The following is a 24,841-nucleotide window of genomic DNA, read 5'->3' on the forward strand; positions in this document are numbered from 1 at the left end:
AGAAATTTAAAATTAGGGGACATCTTGCCTTAAATGGACTTGCTAAGTATCGGGTTTAAAATTTTTGATAATTTTTTAAGATTTATCTTAAATCCATAAAAGTTTCCCCATTAAAAGTATACCAGGCGCTAAACTTGTGAAGGATGCAAGTTATCTTAGGACGAACATACTTATATGAAATGCATACGTAAAAGACAGGTATCTGCAGTCAAACATAAATTGGTAATTGCCTTTAAAGTATCTTAGAATCCATCTATATGAACGGAAGAACCTTGCCTTGTAATTTTTTTTTTTAATTTATCTTTGAGAGGAGTTGACTGGGCTGCCGTGATTTGCAACGCAGCAGCTCAAAGTTGCAATGTGAAGGGCAAAATTAAAAATCAACAATATAAAGGCGTAATTTAAAGCTAGCATGAATATGAGAGGCGAAAATTTAAAAATGCCCCTAAAGAAGAGGCAATCCGCACAAAAAAATGCATATAAAGTCAAAAGGAAATTGATTGTCTTAAGATTTTTAAACAGTGCAGTCATTCGTAATAGTACTATGTTGTTTTGATTAAGTCATGACTAATCGGACCATTTATTTACTACGAGGACACGTGTATTAAATTGAAGACCCAACTGCGAGAAATGGAGAGATCCTCCACTGGAGTAGAGTTTGATAACTTGTCGCTAATCCGTTATTAAATAAAATTATAGAATTTTTGCTATTCGGCGACAAATTGTCTGTCGCTAATTTTTTTTTTAGTAAATCGACAAGTATCATAAAGATTTATTATATAATTTTTACATGATTAATATATATAACTTAATATATTATCAAATCTCCAACCTAGGAACTTAGGAAGCAACTTAAAGAAAGAAAAGAAAAAAAAATAGGTCAAGCAAAGTCAAAGGTCATTGACTTCCCTTTTTGCATTTTCTCACTATGATTTTATTATTATAACTATAAATATATAGAAACATGAGTTTACATATAGGATAAATATACACTTACACAGAGGGGCAATTTTGACATTTCTTATTTTTGGTGCTTAAAAGACATTGTATTTAGGTTTTATATACATTTTTTTGCGCGGAGTGCCCTTCTTTTGGGGTGGTCTTTAAATTTTGCCCCTCATATTTGAAATCTTTAAAATTTGCCCTTGCTACACCGTAGGTTTCGATTCGAACCCACGCGCGATTAAAATTTTAAAAAAAAATTCGCAAAGGCGAGTTTAAATTTCGCTATCTTGGACCATACTTTTGTTAAGGAATTACAAAGTTATCAGTTGGGCCGAAAGCATCTTATCTTGTGGGCGGACTTAGCGTAAGTATGTCGGGTCCGTAACTTTGATAATTCCTTCGCAAAGTTATGCACAGGGTCCCATAAATTTGCCCGTTAAAGTATGCCCCACCGGCATAACTTTGAAGGAATTATCAAAGTTATCACCGGACCATCTTGATACTTATGCCAAGTCGCCCATAAGGCATAAGTATTCAAGAAAAAGTCATTCTTCACATAATTTTTAACTACGTACCCATCCTAATTAAAATAAACGAGAATCCAAACTTAACAATATTAACACGTACGCACGATTGACAACCTCATCATGAATTGCATTTGCACCGGCTGTCTGTTTATTTCCACCCGGCACAAGAGCATGTTTATTCTTGTCAGAAGTAAATCTTAGATAAAGCCAAAGACAATAATTATTTTGGTGTAAGTAAGCTAGTTATAGATGGTCGATTGACACCGAATCTATCCACATGTCGAAACTTTAGGTCCCGCGTGATACACCTACCAAGCTTCCACAAGAATGATGAATATTTTGAACCACTTTTACGGGATAAACGGTAACAAAACATGCTATGACTTATCACTCAAATATTTATTTGTTAGGACCCGACATAACTTTGATAATTCATTCACATGAAGTTATGCCGATGGGGACATACTTTTAATGGACAAACTTTTATGGGATCCGGCATAACTTTGTGAAGGAATTATCAAAGTTATCGGGACCACATACTTATGCCAATCTGCCCACAAGGCGTAAGTATCTTGGATCCGCATAACTTTGGTAATTCCTTCCGAGAGTGTATCGCCGTTAGCGGCATAGCGAAATTTAATGCCTTGCGATTTTTTTTTAAAATTTTTTTGCGCGTGGGTTCGAACACTGAGAGCACATGGGTGTTAAGCCGAAGGAAAAATTTAAACATTTCAAATATGAGGGGCAAAATTTAAAGACCACCCCAAAAAAAGGGCAATTCTGCGAATTGCCCTTTTATATATGTGTAATTTTGCTTTATTGGATAACAAAGTGCATAAGTTACTTTGTTGAAAGATGGGCCCACACTAGAATTTCTATGCTACACGCTACATTTGCAGCCTTTTCAAATGACTCATAAAAAAACATTGGCCCCCCTTAAACTTTTATGTGAAAGTATCTGTCTAAAGCTTTTTTAGTAAATATTCCACATATCAGCTTTCAAGTGTCTTAAATAGACAAAGAAACGTGGGCAAGATTCATTCTATCAAAATTACTTTTTTAACTTGATTTATAATAAATACCTAGCGTTTGAATTGCATATTTCAAATTTTGTAAGTAATTTTTGAAGTATGAACCGTGTTAATATTGTTTCTAGGAATATTTTATGCAATCCTTGTATTTCAAGTTATGCATATATGCGAAGTTTCAAGATTTTCACGTTTTAATTTAGGATTATGATTGTTAATGTTAGTTTAGGTTTGATTAGCGGTTTAAAAAATGATTATCAACATGTTTCTTTCAAAAATAATAAGAATAAGATTACATCACTTGAAACAAATAGATAAACTATAACACAAATTGTTGAATCTCTGCTCCCAAAACTTCTAAATTTTTTACGCGTAACTTAAAAAAAATAAATCATAAGATACGTTGAAAGATTCTTATAATGCATAGAAATAAAATTGTTAACATATTTTTTTCTTAAAGAAGATTAAAAGGATGACTATATATATGTCAATTTGCTGGATTCATGGAAGTGATCTTTTCCATTTTCTACCTTTTCTTGATTTGAAAAAATAAAAAAGAAAGACTTCCATAGGTAAGTCAAATATATGCAAATTATCAATATTATCCTTTTATATGAGCGGAGAATAGAGTTCTCCGTGTCTTTTTAATTTAAATGATTTGTGGTAAGAATCTTGATAAGTCCTATGTAGAATTGAAATGATTAAATTCAATAATTTTCAAAATAATAGAGAGGTTATCTTTTGGGAACGGTACAGGAAAATATGTCACATCAATTCAGACAAAGGAGTAATTATAACCCAAGGCTTCATGCCTCCTAGTACTGGCGAAATCAAGAATTTCGCTAAGGGGGTAACATTTGACCTATATATACGGTGATAATATTCGGGCAAAGGGTATTTAGCTGACCGCCCTTCCGACATAGCGCCGCCCCTCCTATTGTGGATTAAATTGATGACATCTTTATTATTGATTAATTTGTAAGCTGAAGCATTGCTGTCAATCTTGCAGTATTATTACAAAGCAAACAAAAAAATAAGGAATAATAATGGATTGGATTGATAAATTCAAAGGAAAGGGAAAGGAAACGTACAGCTTGCTATTTTAAATTTTAATTTACTCTTGACTGACGATTGTTGCTTTTTTTGTTTCAAACATATAGTACCATACAAAAGCAGAAAAGAGCATAAACTTTTGTATTTATATTCTACACAATCACCCTTTACATATGTATCTGTATTCCATACATCATTGGTAACAAAATCACCCATTTTTTAACAACCCGCTAAATCTTATTGTTTGAACTGGTTGGATTATGACTCGTTTGTTGACTTGATCCAATGAATTGGGCCCAAATTGGCCCATCAAACTATTGAATCAAAACACTTCATCCTCTCTGAGACATCCATAAAATTGGTACGATATATAGAAGATTAACATGTCGCGTACGCAAGATTAACACAAACAAATAGAGAAATGATCCAAATTTAAAAATAAAATAAAATCAAAGCATGTCAAAATAATATAACCCGACAAACAAAGTGCAACTCAAATCCAAACATATAAAATCAAATTTCGAGATGGAGAATTAAGTCAATCTGGCAGAACTTAAGCTAATAATTTAAGAAAAATACATGACTTAAGCTGATAATTTAGGAACAATACATGACTTTTCACATTTTCTATTTCAAATTATAAAATAAAATTTTAAAAAAGAGGATATTGGACCATGTTGGGCGGATTGGTTATGACACTTATTTTATTTGATCATTTTGACTCAAGCAAGTTCTACTGAGCTGGATCATGACCTGTTTATCGACCTTCTTAGCCGGCTTAAATTTGACTCACCCATACATTTGTCGGGTAATTTTCAAAAATAGCCAATTTTTAGTCCATGCAATTGATAAACAGTCACGTTGAAGTATTCCAAACTTTCACACGTGATTGTTCTAGAGTTTCACTCGTGAAATTTTAAATTTTATGACAGTAGCTATTTTTTCAAAAACAAGGCCGAAAAGTGGCGAGTGGGCGCTATGTTTAGCACACTTGCCAGTTGCCACCTCTACCTGAGATACAGGTCTTCTTGAGTTCATTGTCATATACAGAGATCAGCATCAACTAAGAATAGAGTTTTCTTGTAGAAGAATACCATAAAAGGGTTTAGATTCTTGGGATGGTACAAAAACACTTAGCATACATAGACACCACACAATATCAACAGTACTACTCATATAATAGCCATATAGCTAGCTCCTCCTTTTGATCAATCATTTCAATAACATTGAAAGAAAAGAAAAACTAAAATTTCTCAGTATAGCAAAATATATATTTATATTATCATGTCAAGAGTAGATCCATTGATAGTTGGTCGTGTGATAGGAGATGTTTTAGATCCATTCACAAGGTCTGTTGATCTTAGAGTGGTTTATAATAATAGAGAAGTGACCAATGCATGTGCGTTGAAACCTTCTCAAGTTGTTATGCAACCTAGGGTTCAAATTGGAGGGGATGATCTTCGCCACTTTTACACTCTGGTATTCACTTTGTTTTATTTTATGTGACACTATTACTATTTTGGAGAGTTGAAGACGTTTAACGTTTTGACTTATTGACTATCATAGCTTATAGTATCACTATTACTATCTGGAGAGTTAAAGAGGTTTAATTTTCTACGATTACGATCGCTGTTCAAAAACGTTTTTGAATGTTTTGAATTATAGTTATTGTCACTTATAGTACTTTTTGTACTCTCTCTCTCTCTCTCTCTCTCTCTCTCTCTCTATCTCTATCTCTCTCTCTCTCTCTATTTTATTTTAGGGAAAAGGGTAAAAAATGTCCCTCTACTTTGGGAAAAGGGCTAAAAATATTCTCTATTACAAATTTGGGTAAAAAATACCCCTCTCGTCATTAAAAATTTTAAATGCACCCCTGTCTTAACAGAAATTCCCAACATAATCCGATTTCATTTTTAAATCCGTTCCATTTAAATCCGACCCAACTACATAAAAAAATCATATGCGACCAACTTGTTCCCGAGTCCTACATCTAGATCCATTAGGCACAGGAGCAGGTAACCCATATCGATTTTTTATTTTGTTGGATCGGATTTAAAAGGAGTGATTTTAAAAATGAAATCGGATTATGTTGGAAATTTCCATTAAGACAGAGGTATATTTGAAAACATTAATGATGGGAGGGGTATTTTTGACCCAAATTTATAATAGAGGATATTTTTAGCCCTTTTCCCAAAGTAGAGGGGTAGTTTTGACCCTTTTCCCTTTATTTTATGTTACACTATTCATATTTGGAGAATTTTTTTTTATCGAATGTCCCCGAAGGGACATATTTGGAGAATTGAAGAGGTTTTTCTTTGGTCATGATTATGTCAAGTACTCTTTTAAATGTATTGAATTATTAATTGTTGTTGCTTATAGTAATTTTTTATGTAGTTTCTGAATATGAAAAGTTTATTCGTAAAACTTTAAGAATTTATGTCTAAATTCACACCGAAAGTTAAGAAATGTGACGTCCATCGTGTTCACATGCAATTATTGTAATTGAATCCTCTTTGTCGAAAAATTATACTGTTCAAATAGGGTAAAAATAAATTATATTATAAATAAAGATACATTTTTGGATGCCTTTGACATGTAAGAAGTATTGGATTCAAATTTCTGGTGATATTTTTGGATGTTTTTGAATTTTCTTATTAGAATCTTCGGAAAAGGGTTAAAAATGCCTTAACGTATTAGAAATGACTCAAAAATGTCCTTAACCTTAAATTAAGGTTTAAAATTATCCCTCCTTTTAATGGAAGCTGATGTGGAATATACTAAATTTTTAATTAAATATATGACATTGTTTTTATTGGTCCACACGTGATTAGACCCAAATCCATTCACAATCCAACCCATTAACTCAAACTCATTTTTAAAAGACCCAATAATTTGACTCCATCAGTGAATGTTCATACTTTGGACGACCACCACATAAAATGGATCGGAGGGAGTATACATATAAAATAATGTTTAATTTTCTTAATGTTTTGATGACATCTGAGATATTTTTTTTTTTTTTTTTTTGTGCTCTGTTTTATGAAGATTATGGTGGATCCTGATGCTCCAAGCCCAAGCAACCCTAACTTGAGGGAGTATCTGCACTGGTTAGTCAACTAGTTCATCATATGGTCTTCTTCTTTTTTTATCCTTTCAGGAGATTGCCCCCCCCCCCCCCCCCCCCCCCCCTTTTTTTTTTTTTTTTTTAAATACACTGATTTTTTTTTTTGGCTCTTCATTCGGTATTTGGTATCCACATTTGGGTCTCAATTAATTCAGATTTGCGCTGCGTAAGGTCTATTAATGAGAAAGGCGATCTCTACCAGGATTTACTCTTATATTCAAAACTCAAACCCAAGACCTCTGATTAAGGGTGGAGGAATGAACATAATATTGACTTATTATGTGTAACTTATCTTGGACTATGTGGATAACTTGTAGAAAATTTTGATGCACTCAAAAATCAAGTTACAAGTACGTATAGAAATCAAAGAATTAATGACATACATTATTAGTCATATGAAGCTAGAGGTATATACCTATTAAAAGAAAGGGAAAAGGGTCAAAAATGCCCCTCTATTTTGGGAAAAGGGCTAAAAATATACTCCATTACAAATTTGGGTAAAAAATACACCTTCCGTCATTAAAGTTGTCAAATATACCCATATCTTAGCGGAAATCCCCAATATAACTTTTTAAACCTGCTCCATTTAAACCCGAACCAACTACATAAAAAGCCCATATGCGACTAACTTGTTCCCGAGTACTACATCTGGAGCCACTAGGCACAGGAGCGGGTAACTCATATGGATTTTTTATTTAGTTGGGTCGGGTTTAAATGGAGCTGGTTTAAAAATGAACTCGGGTTATGTTGGGAATTTCTGTTAAGACAGGGGTATATTTAAAAAATTTAATGACGGGAGGGGTATTTTTTATCCAAATTTATAATAGAGGGGCATTTTTGACCCTTTTCCCCGAAAGAAATGATCGCGTTTTTATATATTCTATTATATATTGTTTACTCAAGAGTAATTAAAAGAACACCAACTCATGCTACTTAAACGAGAACAACTTACATTTTATATGAAACACTAGCAGTTTACATGAAACTCTTATGTCACGAAAAGTGTAAAAGCGTACAACATAAGAAACCTAATTAATGCGCAAGACATATATTTGTTTTAAGAGAAATAATAATTGCTCTAACGTAAAATCATAATGTCACTTAAAATGTGTCGAAAACATCTGTATTGGAACCCCAATTTCTCTCATAACGCAAGTGAGGCATGTTTAATCAAATACTAACTAGCTAGATGCATCTGGTTGCTTTAGCTAGTCGCATTGTACTTTCTTTTTCAAGGGTTTGCTTTAGCTAGTCGCATTGTATTTTCTTTTTCAAGAGTTGTAACGGGATAGATAGAATCTCTCCACACTTAATCAGAAGCATTGTTTCCGAGTCCTGAATATGAAACAAAAATCTGGTGGAGAGTGCTTCCCCTTTTAATGAGCCTCATGCTAGCGAATCATAATAAGTCGGGCCTGAATACGATACCAAATACCGGATGGGGAAAAAAAAAAAGTTTGTTGCTGTAACATATATTGTTCAGTTTCATGACTTTGGAAGTCTTTGTATACGTTCTAATGCTTATTTAAAATAGTTCACCATTATTATATATTTATTCTAACACTTGCTTTAATAAATTTGTTTAGGCTGGTCACAGACATCCCAGCAACTACAGATACAAGCTTTGGTAAATTTTCCCATAGTATAGATCATGCCTTACTTCATTTGTACTAAAGTCCATTCTGCATTACTTTATCATTTACTCGAACATTTTAAGATAGCGTTAAGTTCCATACATTGACGCTATAAAAAAGATATACATGCAAAATAAGATCAGATAATTACGTATAAATAAAATGATAAGCATTAGTCAATAACGTAATAAATATGGCAAGTAATATGCTATAATAGGTTAAAGTTTTACACTTATATATTCATTGAGAAAATTCATTGTCAAATGGACATTTTCTAAAGTCATTTCACACCAAAAAATCATTTCGGGCAGTTCAGTGAAGAAAATTATGTACGTAGTAAAGTCATACTTTTTTATTTTGTCACAGAAAAGTCATTTTCTAAAGTCATTTCACACCAACAAAATCATTTCGGACAGTTCAGTGAAGTTTCCAACACCCAACTCTTGACTTGGTATTTATATCAATCTACATGCACTTAATTAATCCCTCACTAAAAAAATATATAAAACCCGACCTGACCAAAACGATTTTGCCATATTGTGTGCCCTCATCTAACTCTTAAGAATATTACATTAGGGTGTGTTAGGAAATTTAATTTAATTTTTTTTCATGTTTGGTTGGTCAAATGTTACAAAAATTATTTTATCTAGAAAAAATAAATTTCTTAAAAATCAGGAAAATGACTTTTAAACTACGTGAAAGTAGGGGAAACAAATTTCATAACTGATATTTCATGCTTACTGTCTCCTCTACCCCCACCCCCACTGCCACCCCAGCACCTTTGACCTCCCAATCCCCACCCTTCATCACTCTCCACCCGCACCCAATCCACCTCCACCCCTATAGTGTTTGCTCAAATTTAATATAAATGGTCTTGAGACAATCTTTTTTGTTTAAGACCAAACATCAGAAAATAAGTAAGATAACTGCTTATTTTCCTAACAAACATTTTCTACGATTTTTCCCTGGAAAACATTTCCTTCATACCAAACATACCCTTAGTTGTCAACGGGTTTGGATATGTTAAATCTTTGTAGATATAATTTATGTAGTCGTTAATTAATCTATTGTTTACTTCACCCCAGGTACTGAAGTTGTATGCTACGAGAGTCCAACACCTTCAATGGGAATTCATCGATTTGTTTTCGTGCTGTTTCGACAATTGGGACGTGAAACTGTGTATGCCCCAGGTTGGCGTCAGAATTTCAACACAAGAGACTTTGCTGAGCTTTACAATCTTGGTTTGCCTGTTGCATCAATTTACTTCAATTGCCATAGGGAGAGTGGTACTGGTGGCCGCCGAGCATAAAAATTAACTTAATGATATATTTATGGTACACAAATAAAGTTCTTTTAATATGTCGTCACGAAATCTTAGTCAAATTATAGGATTTAGGGGCGACATCAAATCAAAAGAGTGTTTGCAGAAATTTCAATACAGGGAGTCTAAACACTGCTAGAAAAATTAAAAGTTCTGAAGGTCTTTCCGTCGAATTGTACTTCATTGGAAATTTCATATTTTCGCCAGAAACGTCCGTCAGAAATACTTATTTTTCTAGTAGTGACTATTTTTAGGTAGAAACCTAGATGCTTGATATCTAGTACTAAAGGGGTTTCTCTCATGTTATGATTAATATTATAGGTTAGCATATGACAATTGTATGGCTTGCAGTAATAACTTTTTTGTGTCACATATATACTAAGAAGGTTTGCTAATTGCTTCATTCATTGTCTCCTTCCTTCATTAAATAACTTGATTAATTTGTGATTACTAGGTATTCCGTAAAATGAGGTTTTGTACTAAAAAACAGAAATTAGTGATAGACACTTTTTGTCGCTAAATAGCAAAACTCCTTTGCTAGAACTATAAAAATAAAAAAAATAAAAAAAAAAAAAAATTAGAGTTTGTTGCGGGATGCTTAGTGACATATTAGTAACGAATTATGTAGCTAATTCCCACAAAATTCTTTACCATTATGGAATCAACAATATATCACTCAAATTCAATTAAGTTATTTAGAAACCTTAACTAATTAATCAAAAACAAAAGCTAACACATGCATATAGAAAATACTCATAATCTAGACAAGCTAGGATACCAAAATTAAATATAGGTTTATACTGAAAAACACTTATTTGTGTGTTAAGCTGGCGAATGAAGCTCGAGAAATTATTGTATTGAAATACCTAGGCAGCAAATTCAATTAACTAAAACATGAGAGTTCTAGACAATAGATAGAAATGAGACATTAAGGTCTTTATTATAAGACATTTCCGATGACAGATCATCGAAATATTAAGCAAAATACAAACAAACAAAATCAAACAGTAGGAAACCATGAAAGGAAAAAAAAAAGCATAATACTCACTGTAAACAACAAATTCAGAGTCTAAAAAAATAATAATCAAGACAGGAAAATTGTAAAATTTAAATACTTATTGTTGACACCGAATTTTGGTCCTCCATATGTTTAATTAATTAATCGAGCTTCTTGAATTTTAAATAAAGTAAAATAATCGTTTGCAAAGCCAAATATATGTTCCTAATGGTTTGGTGTTTTTTTACCAGTTCATTTGGCAAAATACCCTAAATAATATTATATGTATATTTACATATTAATTTCTTAAGTATAAAATATATTCGTCAATTTGAAAATCATATTATCCCCCAAAAAAATTATTTAATTAAGCATGTATTTTAAATTATTAATTTAAAGTCATTCACGATTTAATTACTACAATTAGTCCGCTTTTGCAAATAAAAAATTTACCTCATCAAAGTCAAAAACTTAGTTAATTAATTCATCTCAATTTATCTTAAATTGATCTAATATTAAAAGTTTGGTTTGATATCAAAAGCATCTGAATTTAATTTGCCTATTCCATTAACATATTGGTTGCAATTGAAATGCAAATTGGGATACTTCTCAATTAACCCCCGACCCGGTCCAATTGCACATTAAACATGCGTATGTTTTAGTCAAATGCAAAAAGTAGTATTTGACATGTTCCGTTACGGTTTTCTCTGATGGTAAAGCATAAAAAAAATTCTAACTCTTTACTTGTTTATGATGAAACATGTTTAGTAATATAAACTTGTCTCTTACTATGAAACCTTGTTGGATTTTTGATTACTAACTCATCGTTTTTCCTTTTGACGTTATTTTTTTTTTTTTTTTTTGTGTGTGTACTTGGTTGACTTAAGGCTAATAATATTAAGTGAATCCGTGGTTTTGGTACAAACTTTGAATCTTGTTAATTTTTTATTTTGCATTGGCTAACCTTCCTATTTGGATAAAATCAGTATCTCCGCGCCCCCCTCCCCCTCCTTTTTAAAAAAAAAAAAAAAAATTCAGTTTCGTTTTAAAGCGACAAGTTTAAGTGTATATCGTGATGTTTCTGAGTATTGATAAAGTAATCTTATTAAGCATTCATAATATATGTGGAAATCCTGAAACAGTTCCCTTTTTCATTCCTTGTCCAAAAACGCCTTTTGATTATGTTTAAGTTTTAAGTACTCGCTTTCAATCAGTTCTTTAGATTTTTTACCCGATCTATTTGTGTTTAAGTGTTCTATATTTAACTTAGCCTTATCTTTCCTTTACGTTTACCAACCCCTTTCTCTATATTTTTATGTGCATGTGACTACACCCTCGGAGTCCATTGGATTGCAAAATAAAAGATGCAGCAGTAGCATCAGCATCAGTGAAATGAAATACTTGGGCCTTGATGAGCCTAAATAAAAGATGCAACAGGAGCAGATCGGGAAATGAATAATATATAGTAAGGACAAGGACTATTAGCTCAGGATAAAGAAGCTCAATTCTTAAACAAATGCTGTCTTTGGGAAAGTTTATCTTTGTGTACATTTTTGTGCTAACATTTTTTATAAGCCTAGATGAATATCCCAGCAGACATATGGATATTGACTCCCTATTTTTATGTTACTGCTTTTCTTTAATCGACTTTAATGAAGTTACTTTCCTCTAACGGATTCAAATTGACCATTGTTTTTTCTTGAGTTTGTTAAACAGATTATTTAGATAATTAAAGTTCTTCAGTTTGTTTGAATTGGCGTTTTTATACCTAACATGAAAATTTCAATTTTAGAAGAAAGCTAGCAGCTCTTTTTTTTTTTTTTTTTTGGGACAAAGTAGAACCAGTAAAGGAAATATAACGTTCTCTTCAGGAGTAGTAATTTTCAGATCTTAGTCTAACTTAAAGATTTTCTAAAGATTTAAAGATCTTCTATGTCTTTGTTTTAAGTTATTAAACAAAGGCCTAAATAATTGTATTTATCTAGTTCAGATGTTGAATTTACTCAGAATCGAAACCCGGATAAATATAAGTCAAGTCTGAATTACTTGAAATATTTAACGTTTGAATTATTTCACAAAGTGGAAATGATATAAACGGCTAAATATCAAGTAATCTTTCATCATTTCTATCCCGACTATTTCTAAAAAATGTTATTTAAATTAATGAAGTTCTTCTTTAAACTCTCCCATTTTTTTTAATGAAGTTACACCTTTTAGCCAAAAATGTTTAAATCAACCGGTAACCGCATTTGCGGATTTCCCGAGGTCCTTAATACCTTCCTCGGAAAATCACCATGACCCTTACCCTTTCTTTGGTACTAAATTAAAGGTTTTCGTCAAAACACCTTTTCAAAACGGTTTCCTAATTCCATAAAAATTAGATGGCAACTTTGTGTTCAAACAAAGAGCCAAGTTATTGGTACGCTTTTATACGCGAGTGTAAAAGCAGATCGTAACACTTACACTTACATATGCAAGTCAAGAATTAACCCATCTAGTCATGGATCTTAGCTATATATAGCTCAAAATAGTTACATAAACTCTTCCTAATTGAATAGGATTCCCCAATACAACTTTGAATATAGTATTGGACCATCACATGACACCAAAATACGAGTTTTCATTTTATTTTAAGACAAACAAGAAAAATGTGTCACATAAATTGGGAAGTGCGAGTAATTGTGATAATATTAACTCAATTTTCGGTGAAGGTTTGGTTGGCTTTATTTTAAGTGATTCAAAATTCATTGTGTTCATTATTGAAAAGACACAAACATTTTCGTTAGATAACATGCCTCATGTAGGCGGTGAAATCAGGTATTTCGTTAAGAAAATTCAATACATATGTATAAAACGTAATATTTGACCTATATATACAGTAATAATTTTCCGACAAAGGGTGGTCAACTGACTACTCTTCGGCCCCTACTGGTTCAGAATATATTGATGACATCGTTCTTATTGTTAATTGGTAAGCTTAAGCAATCTTTGTCATTATATATATATATATATATATATATATATATATATATATATATATATATATATATATATATTTTGATTTTATGTAACGCTTGTAGAAATTGTCCGCTTTGGAGCCTCGGCCTCTCACGGTTTAAAACGCGTCTACAAGGGAGAGGTATCAAGCACTTATAAAGCACTCTTCGTTCTCTCCCCAACGGACATGTGGGATTCGCACGAACCAACGTGTGGGATTTGCCTAATCAGTATTACACTCCCCCCCCGGGACTCGGCGTCCTCGGCCGGAGGGTTTGCCGGCCGCATCGGCTGATAGCACATCGCAATCCCGAGCCAGCCACGCTTGAGAAATGTCGCTTTGACCTCGACCTCGCGGTTTTAAAGCGCCTACTGAAGTAGGTATCCAGCACTTATAAAGACTTCTTCGTTCTCTTCCCATTACATGTAATACTGCCGCTAGCAAATCCCACGTGTTCGAAGCGAATCCACTCGGTTAGGGAGAGAACGAAGAGTGCTTTATAAGTCTTGGATACCTCTCCCTGTAGACATGTTTTAAAACCGGGGCGAGGCTCCAAAGCGACATTCTAAGCAGCGTGCTGGATCGGTTCAGCTGTAGCGAGCCGGTCGGCCGGGGCAAACCCCGGTGCGTAAACCTGGCGAGGAGCCCGAGTCCCGAGGGGGGGTGAGTGTAATACTTGCCTTAGACAAATCCACATCGTTAAGAGTATCCACATCTTGGGAGAACGAAGAGTGCTTTATAAGTGCTTGAATACCTCTCCCTTGTAGACGCGTTTTTAAAACCGTGAGGGGCCGAGGCTCCAAAGCGGACAATTTCTAAAAAATTTGCCTCGAAATTTTACATTATAACAAAGCTAAAAAAAAGAATAATTATGGGTGGCACTGACGATTCTTCTCTTTTGTTTTGAACGTATAGTTACCATACATTTTTCAAAAAAAAAAGTTACCATACATTTTTCAAACAAAAAAGTTACCGTACAAAAGCTATAAAGAGCATAAAGTTTTATAGCCCATAGCCTAAAGGGCAATTTTTTCTAGGAAATTAACCGAAAGGGCATATTAAAAATGGGACAAATAGCCCATAGCCTAAAGGGCAATTTTTTCTAGGAAATTAACCGAAAGGGCATATTAAAAATGGGACAAATAGCCCATAGCCTAAAGGGCAATTTTTTCTAGGAAATCAACCGAAAGGGCATATTAAAAATGGGACAAACCAAAAAGGTTGTTCTGCGACTTAGAGTTGCTTATAAGATTGACTTATAAATTTATGTTCTTTTCAAATTTTTTTGTTTGTTTTTTTACTAAATTTTAAAGTCATTTGTCTTAAAATAAGCTCAAAAAAAAATAATTAGTCCATTTGACTTAGTTTATTTAAAGTAGCTTATGTTTGAAAACAAATTTATAAGCCAAAAAAAATAAGTTAGATTACCCCAACTTATTTTTTTTTTTTAAATTTTATTTCGCAAATGTTTTTATAAGCGTAAGCCCATCCAAACAGGCTCTTACAATTTTTTTGACAGCCCACACACCAAACGTCCGTTTATGCTTTGGGCTTCACAACTTTTTTAAAAAGAAAACTTTTCAGATCGTAGGCTCATAGACCTTCTAATGAATTTATTTAGGCCTTTATTTATTTTCATTTTTTTTGTGCAGATTGGCCTTCAAAGGCAAATGCCTTTAATTTTTGCCTAATATTCCGAGATTTTGGGCTTGAACCCTAACTTTGCTATGAAATTTTGCCTTGTGATTTTTTTTTTGATTGAGCCCGGGTTCGAACCCCAAACCAGGCTGACCTAGGATTTTAAGTTTGTGGGTGCTGATCTCCCACTAACGTAAGTTTCTACTGATCATAGAATATAAGTGGAATTATTTTAACACAATAATAAAAAATGTTAAGCGAAAAAACATTTTAAAAAGTTACAAAATAAACGAAAAAGTGAAAAAAAAGGAGGAGGAGAAGTCAGCGGGAATAAGAATTTTTAAGCTAAAGCCAAGTTAAAGTAAAAGTCAGCAAACTAAAAGGAAAGCCAATTAATAAAGTATAAAAATTAAAGAACAAGTTGTATCTGTACGGGAGAAAAAGAAGGGAAAAAGTCTTAAAAAACATGTGTAACCAGATGGAGTCGAACCCGACGTTCTAGGTTCGAATCCCAGCTACATTAAAAAAAATTGCAAGGCAAAGGTTTGGATTCGCAAGGCAGTAACTTTGCTACGAAACTCTGCCTTGCGATTTTTTTTTACTGAGCCGGGATTCGAACCCCAAACTAGGTGGACCCAAGATTTTAAGTTTGTAGGTGTTGATCTCCCATTAACGTAAGTTTCTACTGATCATAGAATATAAGTGGAATTATTTGAACACAATAATAAAAAATGTTAAGCGAAAAAACATTTTAAAAAGTTAAAAAATAAACGAAAAAGTGACCAAAAAAGGTTAAAATAAAAAGAGGAATATATATTGGAAAAAAAAAGAAGGAGGAGAAGTCAGCGGGAATAAGAATTTTTAAGCTAAAACCAAGTTAAAGTAAAAGTCCGCAACTAAAAGGAAAGCCAATTAATAAAGTATAAAAATTAAAGAACAACTTGTATTTTGTATGGAAGAAAAAGAAGGGAAAAAGTCTTAAAAAACATGTGTAACCAACTGGAGTCGAACCCGAGGTTTTAGGTTCGAACCCCAGCTACGTAAAAAAAAAAAATTGCAAGACAGAGTTTTGGATTCGCAAGGCAGTAACTTTGGTACGAAACTCTGCCTTTCGATTATTTTTTTTTTATTGAGCCAGGCTTCGAATCCCATATTAGGTGGACCCAGATTTTAAGTTTGTGGGTGCTGATCTCCCATTAATGTTTCTACTGATCATAGAATATAAGTGGAATTATTTGAACACAATAATAAAAAATGTTAAGCGAAAAAATATTTTAAAAAGTTAAAAAATAAACGAAAAAGTGAACAAAAAAGGTTTAAAAAAAAAAAAAAAGAGGAATATATATTGGAAAAAAAAGGAGGAGGAAAAGTCAGCAAGAATAAGAATTTTTAAGCTAAAACCAAGTTAAAATAAAAGTCAGCAAACTAAAAGGAAAGCCAATTAATAAAGTATAAAAATTAAAGAACAAGTTGTATCCGTATGGAAGAAAAAGAAGGGAAAAAGTCTTAAAAATCATATGTAACCAGTTGGAGTCAAACTCGCAAACCTCCAACCATGCGCCTTCAACTCAAGCTCTCAACCAAAACACCCACCCAAACTTTTAGCTTGTGTGCGCTATTGAGACAACATATCAGATTTTAAGAAATTTCTACATACGACTATATTGTTCGTGTTCGGGTCAATGGGTGCTCGAGGACTAAGACCACTACACGTGGGTCCGCCCCTGCCCAAACCTCATGGTATTAGACAAAGGGAAAAAATTAAATACCAGTGCCTTTGAAGGGTAATTGTGCAAATGACCCTTTATTTTTAATTATTAAGCATGTCGCAAAACAATTTGTTTTTTAATTGGGGTCATGGACTGTTATGCGAACAATTATTACATATACAGTCCAAACCATAATTTTTCTGTATATACATTTTTAGACTTCCCGATGATGTAAGTTACTTTCTCCGTTTACTTTTACTTGTTCATTATATTAAAAATAAATTTTTATTTTTACTTGTCCATTTTAGCATATTAAGAGAGAGATAATTTTTTTCTTATTTTATCCTTAACATTTATTACTGAGTTTCTTATTATTTTTCAAGTCTATTGAGACTATACATCAATTAATATGAGTATTATGATAAAATATATACTTCATTTATTAATTCTTGAGGAACGTGCAAAATCAAAAATAGACAAGTAAAAGTGAACGGAAGAAGTATATTTGAAATGCTTTATAAATATAAAATAATAATTTATATGAAACACTAATCTGGCGCGAGACTGTTGATACAAATTAAAGCCAATTTTTGCTTCTTTCTTTTTCTAGTACTTATAATGATGGATGAAGTTCTTTTATAATTATTATAAAATCTACTGTTATCTTGTATAATTATTATTTTAGTATGAAGTGCAATTTGTAATTAATTTTTTCTCTTTTATTTACAACATAAATTTGAAATATAGCTTTAATTGTCAAGATAATTACATGAGATTTTTATCTATATTTTCATATTTTTGACTTGTTACTTGAAATAATTTCATTTAAACTTTTAACTTTTTTAATCATGATTCAAAAACCTTTTTTTATGTTAAGTTCAAATGGATCTTATCCTTTTGTATTTTGAAACTGAACTTTTCATTATATTTTCCTCTTTATATTATTTGTTTATTGTTATTGCATCATTTATTGTCAGTATTAACTGAGACTTTTTATTAGCTTGCTATTTGATATTTTATCATTGCATATATTTTTTTGGTAATTAATCTCGTTTATTAATCACCAGTGCAAGCAATACAAAACCATAGCTTAGCAACAACTCTACTACAGCATACCAGCTAAAACTCAATGCTACTCTAGCTCATCTATACAACTTTAACTACTCAAAAGTTAAGGCTATGCAGCAACAGACGACAACCAGAGGGACACCTAACATTACTTATGTAGGCAATTTCTCTAACAAGACACTCTCCATCTCTATACCTCTTTTCAAATATCCGCAAGTTCTTTTCATTCCAAATTGCATGAATAACTTCAGCAAACACAAGTCTGAAAATGATGGCTCTTTGGGACCTGTGGAAGTATGCCCCTCTGAAGATATGATAAGTGGAACATAAATCCAATCAATACCACTTCTAAACTTTACATTTATATAAATAGTATCTATTTAAGCGAAATTACGCTAAAGGACTCATACGGTCATTACTTTAGAAACTTGAAAATTATCCAATTTAGATCATGCTTTTCATTCACACGAACTAAATGGTTTAAATGCATACATACAACACAAACCATATGCTTTTTTATGAAAAGTAAACTAACTAAGAGTTAAGCCTCACTTGCCTTATAATCGGAACCCAACCTCTCCGAAAGTGCCAAATTTCCTTCAAACAATCTCCAATAGCCTCAATCTATTCAATACCATAAATAAATGGTCCAAATTAGTCTAGGAAAACTAATCCTATAATTTTGGGTTTAGAACTAAATCCCAACATCCTCAACCTTGATTCCATAATTCTTTTAAAAAGGTAGAAACTGTAATTCAATACCATTAATAAGCAGTTGTATATAAACATAATATATATATATATATATATATATATATATATATATATATATATATATATATATATATATATATATATATATATATTTAAATTAAAGATACAGTTAATTGCACACTGTAATCCTCACGTTAACTTTTCTTATATGCAAAATTTAATAAATAATTTGAATGATGTATGTGTAGCTAGTAATAATGGGTATACCCGTTTGGCATTATTAGGAAAATTATTATAAGATAAAGAAAGAAAAATAAAGAAAGGAAGAAAGAAGAAAGACCCAAAAAAATAAGCATTGTACGAAATATGCAGAAGAGAATAGCTACTTTTACACTTTTGAAACCAACTTTTCATGCTTAATTCTACAATTCTTCATATTAGCACCATCATGTGGACCCCTTTAATCATTACTCCCAATAGATTCTTGTCATTCCTATCATACTAGACAACACATCACTGCAACATAGTAACTTTTATATCCTAAAAGTTAATGACATAAATACCTGATGCTTTTCTTTTAACTCAAGGAGAATTTTCACTTCACTGCTATATTTTGGAAGCAACTGCAAACCCTATGCGGTTCTCCTTCCCTTGTTCTTCTTTTTTTTTTTTTTTTTTTTTTTTGACTAGAAATAAGACAATGATTTTTCTGTGCCTCCATATTCACTTAAACGTGACTAGTACTAAAGTGGTTGGCCTAGCCCACTAACTTACCCTTGACAGATTTACCATCTAATATTATATCACATAGCTAATACTTTCAATACTAAATATATATATATACATGCTATATGGATATAATCAATACCCATTTTAATACGAAACTCGTTAAATTTAATAAGTTATAATTAAGGAAGTAACTCTAAATTTCGCTAAAAATATCGGGTTATTACAACTTTAAACAGGTTGGTTTATGACTCATTTGTTGACTTGATCCAATGAGTTGGATCCAAAATAACCCATTATATTAGACTATTGAGTAAAAATGCGACCCAAATCCAAACATACGAAATTAAGTTTCGAGATTGAGAACTATGTCAATTTGGCATAACTTATACTGATAATTGTAGAAAAATGAGAAAAGAGAAGCGGTTGGGTCATATTTGGCTGATCGGTTATGACCCCTTATTTAATCTGACCATTTTGGGTCAAGCAAGTTTTGGCGGGCTGGATCATGACCCGTTTATTGACCTTCTTGGCCAGCCCAAATTTCGCCCAACCCACACATTTGTAACCTGGACTTGAGATGCATGTCTTCTTGAGTTCATTATCTTACAAAGGATCACCATCAAATGAGAATACTAGTAGAAGAATGCCATCAAAAGGTTTAGATTCTTGGCACCACACAATATCAACAGACTACTCATATAAATAGCCATAGCTAGCCCTCAATTTGATCAATCATTGCAATAACTTTGGAAGAAAAAAAAATAAACTATCTCATTATATTATCATGTCAAGAGTACATCCATTGATACTTGGTCGTGTGGTAGGAGAGGTTTTAGATCCATTCACAGAGTCTGTTGATCTTAGAGTTGTTTACAATAATAGAGAAGTGAACAATGCATGTGTGTTGAAACCTTCTCAAGTTGTTACGCAACCTAGGGTTCATATTGGAGGGGATGATCTTCGCAACTTTTACACTCTGGTAAATCATACTCGCTTGGTCTGTCTTATTTTATGTAGCACTAATACTATTTGGAGAATCAGATAGGTTTTTATCCGATCACGATGATTTTTACATACTTCCATAAATGTTTTGAATTATTAATTATTTCTCTTATAGTACTTTATACTTGCTCTCTCTCTCTTATTTTATGTGATGTTATTACGATTTGGAGAGGCAAAGAGATTTTTCCCCGATCACAACGATTTCAAATGTTTTTTAAATGTTCTAAATTATCAACTATTGCCACTTATATAGTTTCTGAATATGTAAATTTTATTCTTAAAACTTTAAGAATATATATCTAAACTCATAGTCTCACACCGATATTTAAGATGTTTGATGCAGGTATGTAGTGACAGATCGATCCACATGCAATGAAATGGATTAATCATCCCCTTTGTCGAAAAAGTTATATTGCACGCGCCAATATAGTTAAAACAATTTTATACTACATGTATAAAGTTTTGAATCCCCTTAACATAAGAGAAGTTTGGGTTTAAATTCAAGGGTGATATGTTTGGATTTTTTAATTTTCTTGTTAGAATTTCTGACTCCACCACTAAGTACTTTGGATGACCGCATAAAATGGAATGGAGGGATACACTAGTGTTTAGTTTTGTTTTATTATTCTTAATGTGGAATGTTTTGATGACATTAGAGTTTTTTTGTGCTTTTTTAATGAAGGTGATGGTGGATCCTGATGCTCCAAGCCCAAACAACCCTAACTTGAGGGAGTATCTACACTGGTAGTCTACCTTAATTAGTTCATCATGTGGTCTTTTTTTTTTTTTTTTTTTTTTTTTTAATGAGATTGAAGGTTTGTTTTGCCAATCACAAGAACAAAATATGAGGAGAAGAACTACTTTTTTTCTTTTTAATATTGGTGGGAATTAGCTCTGATTTTTCCTAATGACATAAGAAAATACAACTTGATATATAACTAATCAGTATAGATTTTTTCAATCAAAATATCCTCATGAGCTTGCAAATTCAAGTACCCTTGTCATATATTTACGGGAAAAGGTTTAAAGTTGTTCATGTACTATATGAAATTGATCTAATCCTTCATTTGTCGTTGGCTAACTTATAGGAATTTCGGAATCACTTAAAAGCAACAATTACTAGTACGTGTTCAATTAATGCAAATACTAAGTAACATAAATTAATAAAAGGGAAATTTTCAAAAATATACTGCCTAACATAAAATATTACGTCAAAAATCAAAGTATGTCATACATTTTTAGATATATATATATATATATATATACTAATAAATCCATAGGAAGTTTGAGATACCTATTAAAGGAAATAATCATGCTTGTATATAAAATTATGATATAAAAGTAATGTTACTCAAAGGAAATTAAAAGAAAACGAATTAATGCTACTAAAAAAGACAAGAACGACTTACATTTTATTATAAAAAAATAAAAAATAAAAAACTAGATTTTTCATGACTCTTATGTCATAAAAAGTGTAATCAAAATATACCGCATAAGAATCCTAATTAATGTGCAAGACATATGTTTCAAGAACCCATAATTGTTCTAACATAAAATCATAATGTCAGTCAAAATATAACCAAAACATGTGTATTTTAAACCCTATAATTTCTCTCATAACGCAAGTGAGACATATGTTTAATCAATATATATACTAACATCAGTCTCAGTGCAAAGTATGGTATATGAAAAAAAACTTTACTCAAAGGTTTCGGGTTCGCGTCCTAGATATAAAAAAAAAAATCTTAGCAGGAAGCACTTTCTCCTTTAATGAATTTTACGTGGCATGAATCCGAATTAATTTCTGGGCCCTAATATAGGTACCAGACACTGAATGAGAAAAAAAAATTGTGGCATTGTACTAATTTCTTCTTCATACTTTTTTGGCTGTTTTTATATGTTTTAATGCTCATTTAAACTGTTCATCATCATAATATATATATATATATCTCCCCATTTTATTCTAACACTTGCTTTAATAATATTTTCTAGGTTGGTCACAGATATCCCCGCAACTACAAATACAAGCTTTGGTAAATCCTCCTATATTTTAGATAATGACTTACCTCATTTGTACAAAAATCCATTCTGCATTTGTTTGTCAATTACACAAACATATATTTCCCGTTACGTTCTATGCGATGACGTTGTAAACAATAACTGCACAATCACATCATTTACAAAATATTATTATAATAATAAACATTTTTACCTCATTCTTTATTTTGTCACAGAAAAGTCACTTTTCACACTAAAATTATTTTGGACAGTTGTGTGAATCTTCCGATACTCAACTCCTTATTAGGTATTTATATCAGTCCAGAGAGTACTACTCACTATCAATGGGTTTGGAGCAATTTTCTTTATGGTCTGGGATTATGTCGATACGTGGACTGTTATAAATGCCAAATCAGGAGTTGGGTGCCGAAGAATTCACAAAACCGGCCAGAATGATTTTTCCTTATTTTTTAAGTTCTTGGATCCCTAATGTGATTCTTATACAGGCAAAGAAGTTGTATGTTACGAGAGTCCAAGACCTTCAATGGGAATTCATCGGTTTGTTCTCGTGCTATTTCGACAATTGGGTCGTGAAACTGTGTATGCCCCAGGTTGGCGTCAGAATTTTAACACAAGAGACTTTGCTGAGCTTTACAATCTTGGTTTGCCTGTTGCATCAGTTTACTTCAATTGCCATAGGGAGGGTGGTACCGGTGGACGTCGCGCATAAAAATTAATTATTAGTTTTATATATTTTTAGTAAATAAAGTTTTTAGCAATATGTCGTCACAAAATCTTAGTGATGTTACAAGATTCAGGGGCGACATCAAATCGAAAGAGTGTTGCAGGAAGATACATATGCACTTTGCTAGCAATAATGTGTGAAATTTCAATACAAGGAGTCTAATCACAGCTATAAGAATCGGAATTTCCGACAAACTTTTCGTCGAATTGTACTTGTCGGAATTGTTTTCGACGATGGGAAATAAACATCTGTGGAAAATTTTGATTTTTCTAGTAGTGACTACTTTTATGTAAAAACCTATAGATGATTGGTGTCTAGTACTAAATGGGTTCTCTCATGTTGTGATTAATATATATTGGTTAGCATATGGTAATATAATTGTATGGCTTGCAATAATAATTTTCTTGTGTCACATATTAATAAGCCTTGCCCATTGCGTCATTCATTGTCTCCTTCATTAAATAATTACTTGATTAATATGTGGTTACTAGGTTTTTTGTAAACTGAGGGACATTTTATCAAAATTAGATATGGTTTTGAAGTAAAATCTACATATATATACATGCATGCATACATGTGTCCCGGTGTGTTTGTGTGTTAAGCTAACGAAAAAAACTTGATAAATTATTGTACTTGAAATTAATACTTAGGCAACAAAATGATTGATCAAAACATGTGAGAGTTCGGAGGCAGACAATAAAGTTGAGAGACTAATGAGAAAAGGGATGCAGATACCTGAGAGAATGAGATATTCAATTAATGTATACGGTTGTCGGAAATCCAATCATGAGTGTGAGTGAAAAAAAAAAAATGGGAAACAAGGACATATGGTCGTTGGTAATAGAACAAAAAAAAAAAAAAAATCTGTCAAAAATTGTTGTTTCAAATCCCAACAGAACTTCGTCTGTCGAAATATCACTTCCTTGTCCTCCCATATTTGTGAATAGTGATGGCCAAATTAATTAATATTTAATTGAGTGTTTGCAAATGGTTAAACATTATTTATGGCTAAACGGCGCTTAAGCAAAATTCAAAAAAGAAAACATAACCAATAAGAACACACAAAATCTATATCTATACATAATATAAAGCTAGGCAAGATAAGAGTGATGTGACACCTCTCTTTGGTCAAGAAACTCATTCATCTTTTTCTCCTTTTTTTGAGTTTTTCCTCATTATTTCCCTTTTTATTTTGAGCCGAGGGTCTTTCGGAAACAGTCGCCTTACCTTTCAAGGTGGGGAAAAATAGGTCACAGACACTCTACTCCTCCCCAGCATCTCATGATGGGATTATCTTTATAGCTTCTTGTTGTTGTTGTTGTTGTTGTTGTTGTATTTCCCTCTTTATCTTAATTTAAAAAGCCTAAAAATATCTACATAATTATCCAGTTAAAGCGGAAAGCAGTTAATAAAATGAAAGATGAAAAGTCATTACTTTCAAAACGTTTTCTTGACTGCATTACTTTGAAAGGTAAAAGATGAAAAGTCATTACTTTTCCAAACATTTTCCTCTTATTTATTGTATTACATTAACCATCTTCCTATTATTTATCCCATTACATGAACCCATCAATGTTTTTAAAAAGTACGTTTCATCTTTACAAATATAAT

General features: G+C 32.1%; 2 protein-coding genes and 1 non-coding gene across 3 annotated transcripts; all 3 read left to right on the top strand.

The window, feature by feature from the left end:
• The first annotated feature begins 3,883 nt into the window (after window positions 1–3,883).
• On the top strand, window positions 3,884–3,989 carry LOC132069043 (U6 spliceosomal RNA). Its single transcript, XR_009417611.1, has one exon. It is a non-coding gene; the product is annotated as a U6 spliceosomal RNA (small nuclear RNA).
• A 784-nt stretch (window positions 3,990–4,773) lies between these two features.
• On the top strand, window positions 4,774–9,962 carry LOC132066836 (protein FLOWERING LOCUS T-like). Its single transcript, XM_059460037.1, has 4 exons — window positions 4,774–5,032; window positions 6,599–6,660; window positions 8,264–8,304; window positions 9,397–9,962. The coding sequence occupies exons 1-4, from the start codon at window positions 4,838–4,840 to the stop codon at window positions 9,618–9,620; spliced, it is 522 nt and encodes a 173-aa protein (XP_059316020.1). The 5' UTR covers window positions 4,774–4,837; the 3' UTR covers window positions 9,621–9,962.
• A 10,256-nt stretch (window positions 9,963–20,218) lies between these two features.
• LOC132068073 (protein HEADING DATE 3A-like) lies at window positions 20,219–23,599 on the top strand. Its single transcript, XM_059461536.1, has 4 exons — window positions 20,219–20,464; window positions 21,170–21,231; window positions 22,480–22,520; window positions 22,992–23,599. The coding sequence occupies exons 1-4, from the start codon at window positions 20,270–20,272 to the stop codon at window positions 23,213–23,215; spliced, it is 522 nt and encodes a 173-aa protein (XP_059317519.1). The 5' UTR covers window positions 20,219–20,269; the 3' UTR covers window positions 23,216–23,599.
• The last annotated feature ends 1,242 nt before the right edge of the window (window positions 23,600–24,841 follow it).

This window comes from Lycium ferocissimum, chromosome 8, assembly GCF_029784015.1.
Source record: "Lycium ferocissimum isolate CSIRO_LF1 chromosome 8, AGI_CSIRO_Lferr_CH_V1, whole genome shotgun sequence".
NCBI classification, from domain to species: domain Eukaryota; kingdom Viridiplantae; phylum Streptophyta; class Magnoliopsida; order Solanales; family Solanaceae; genus Lycium; species Lycium ferocissimum.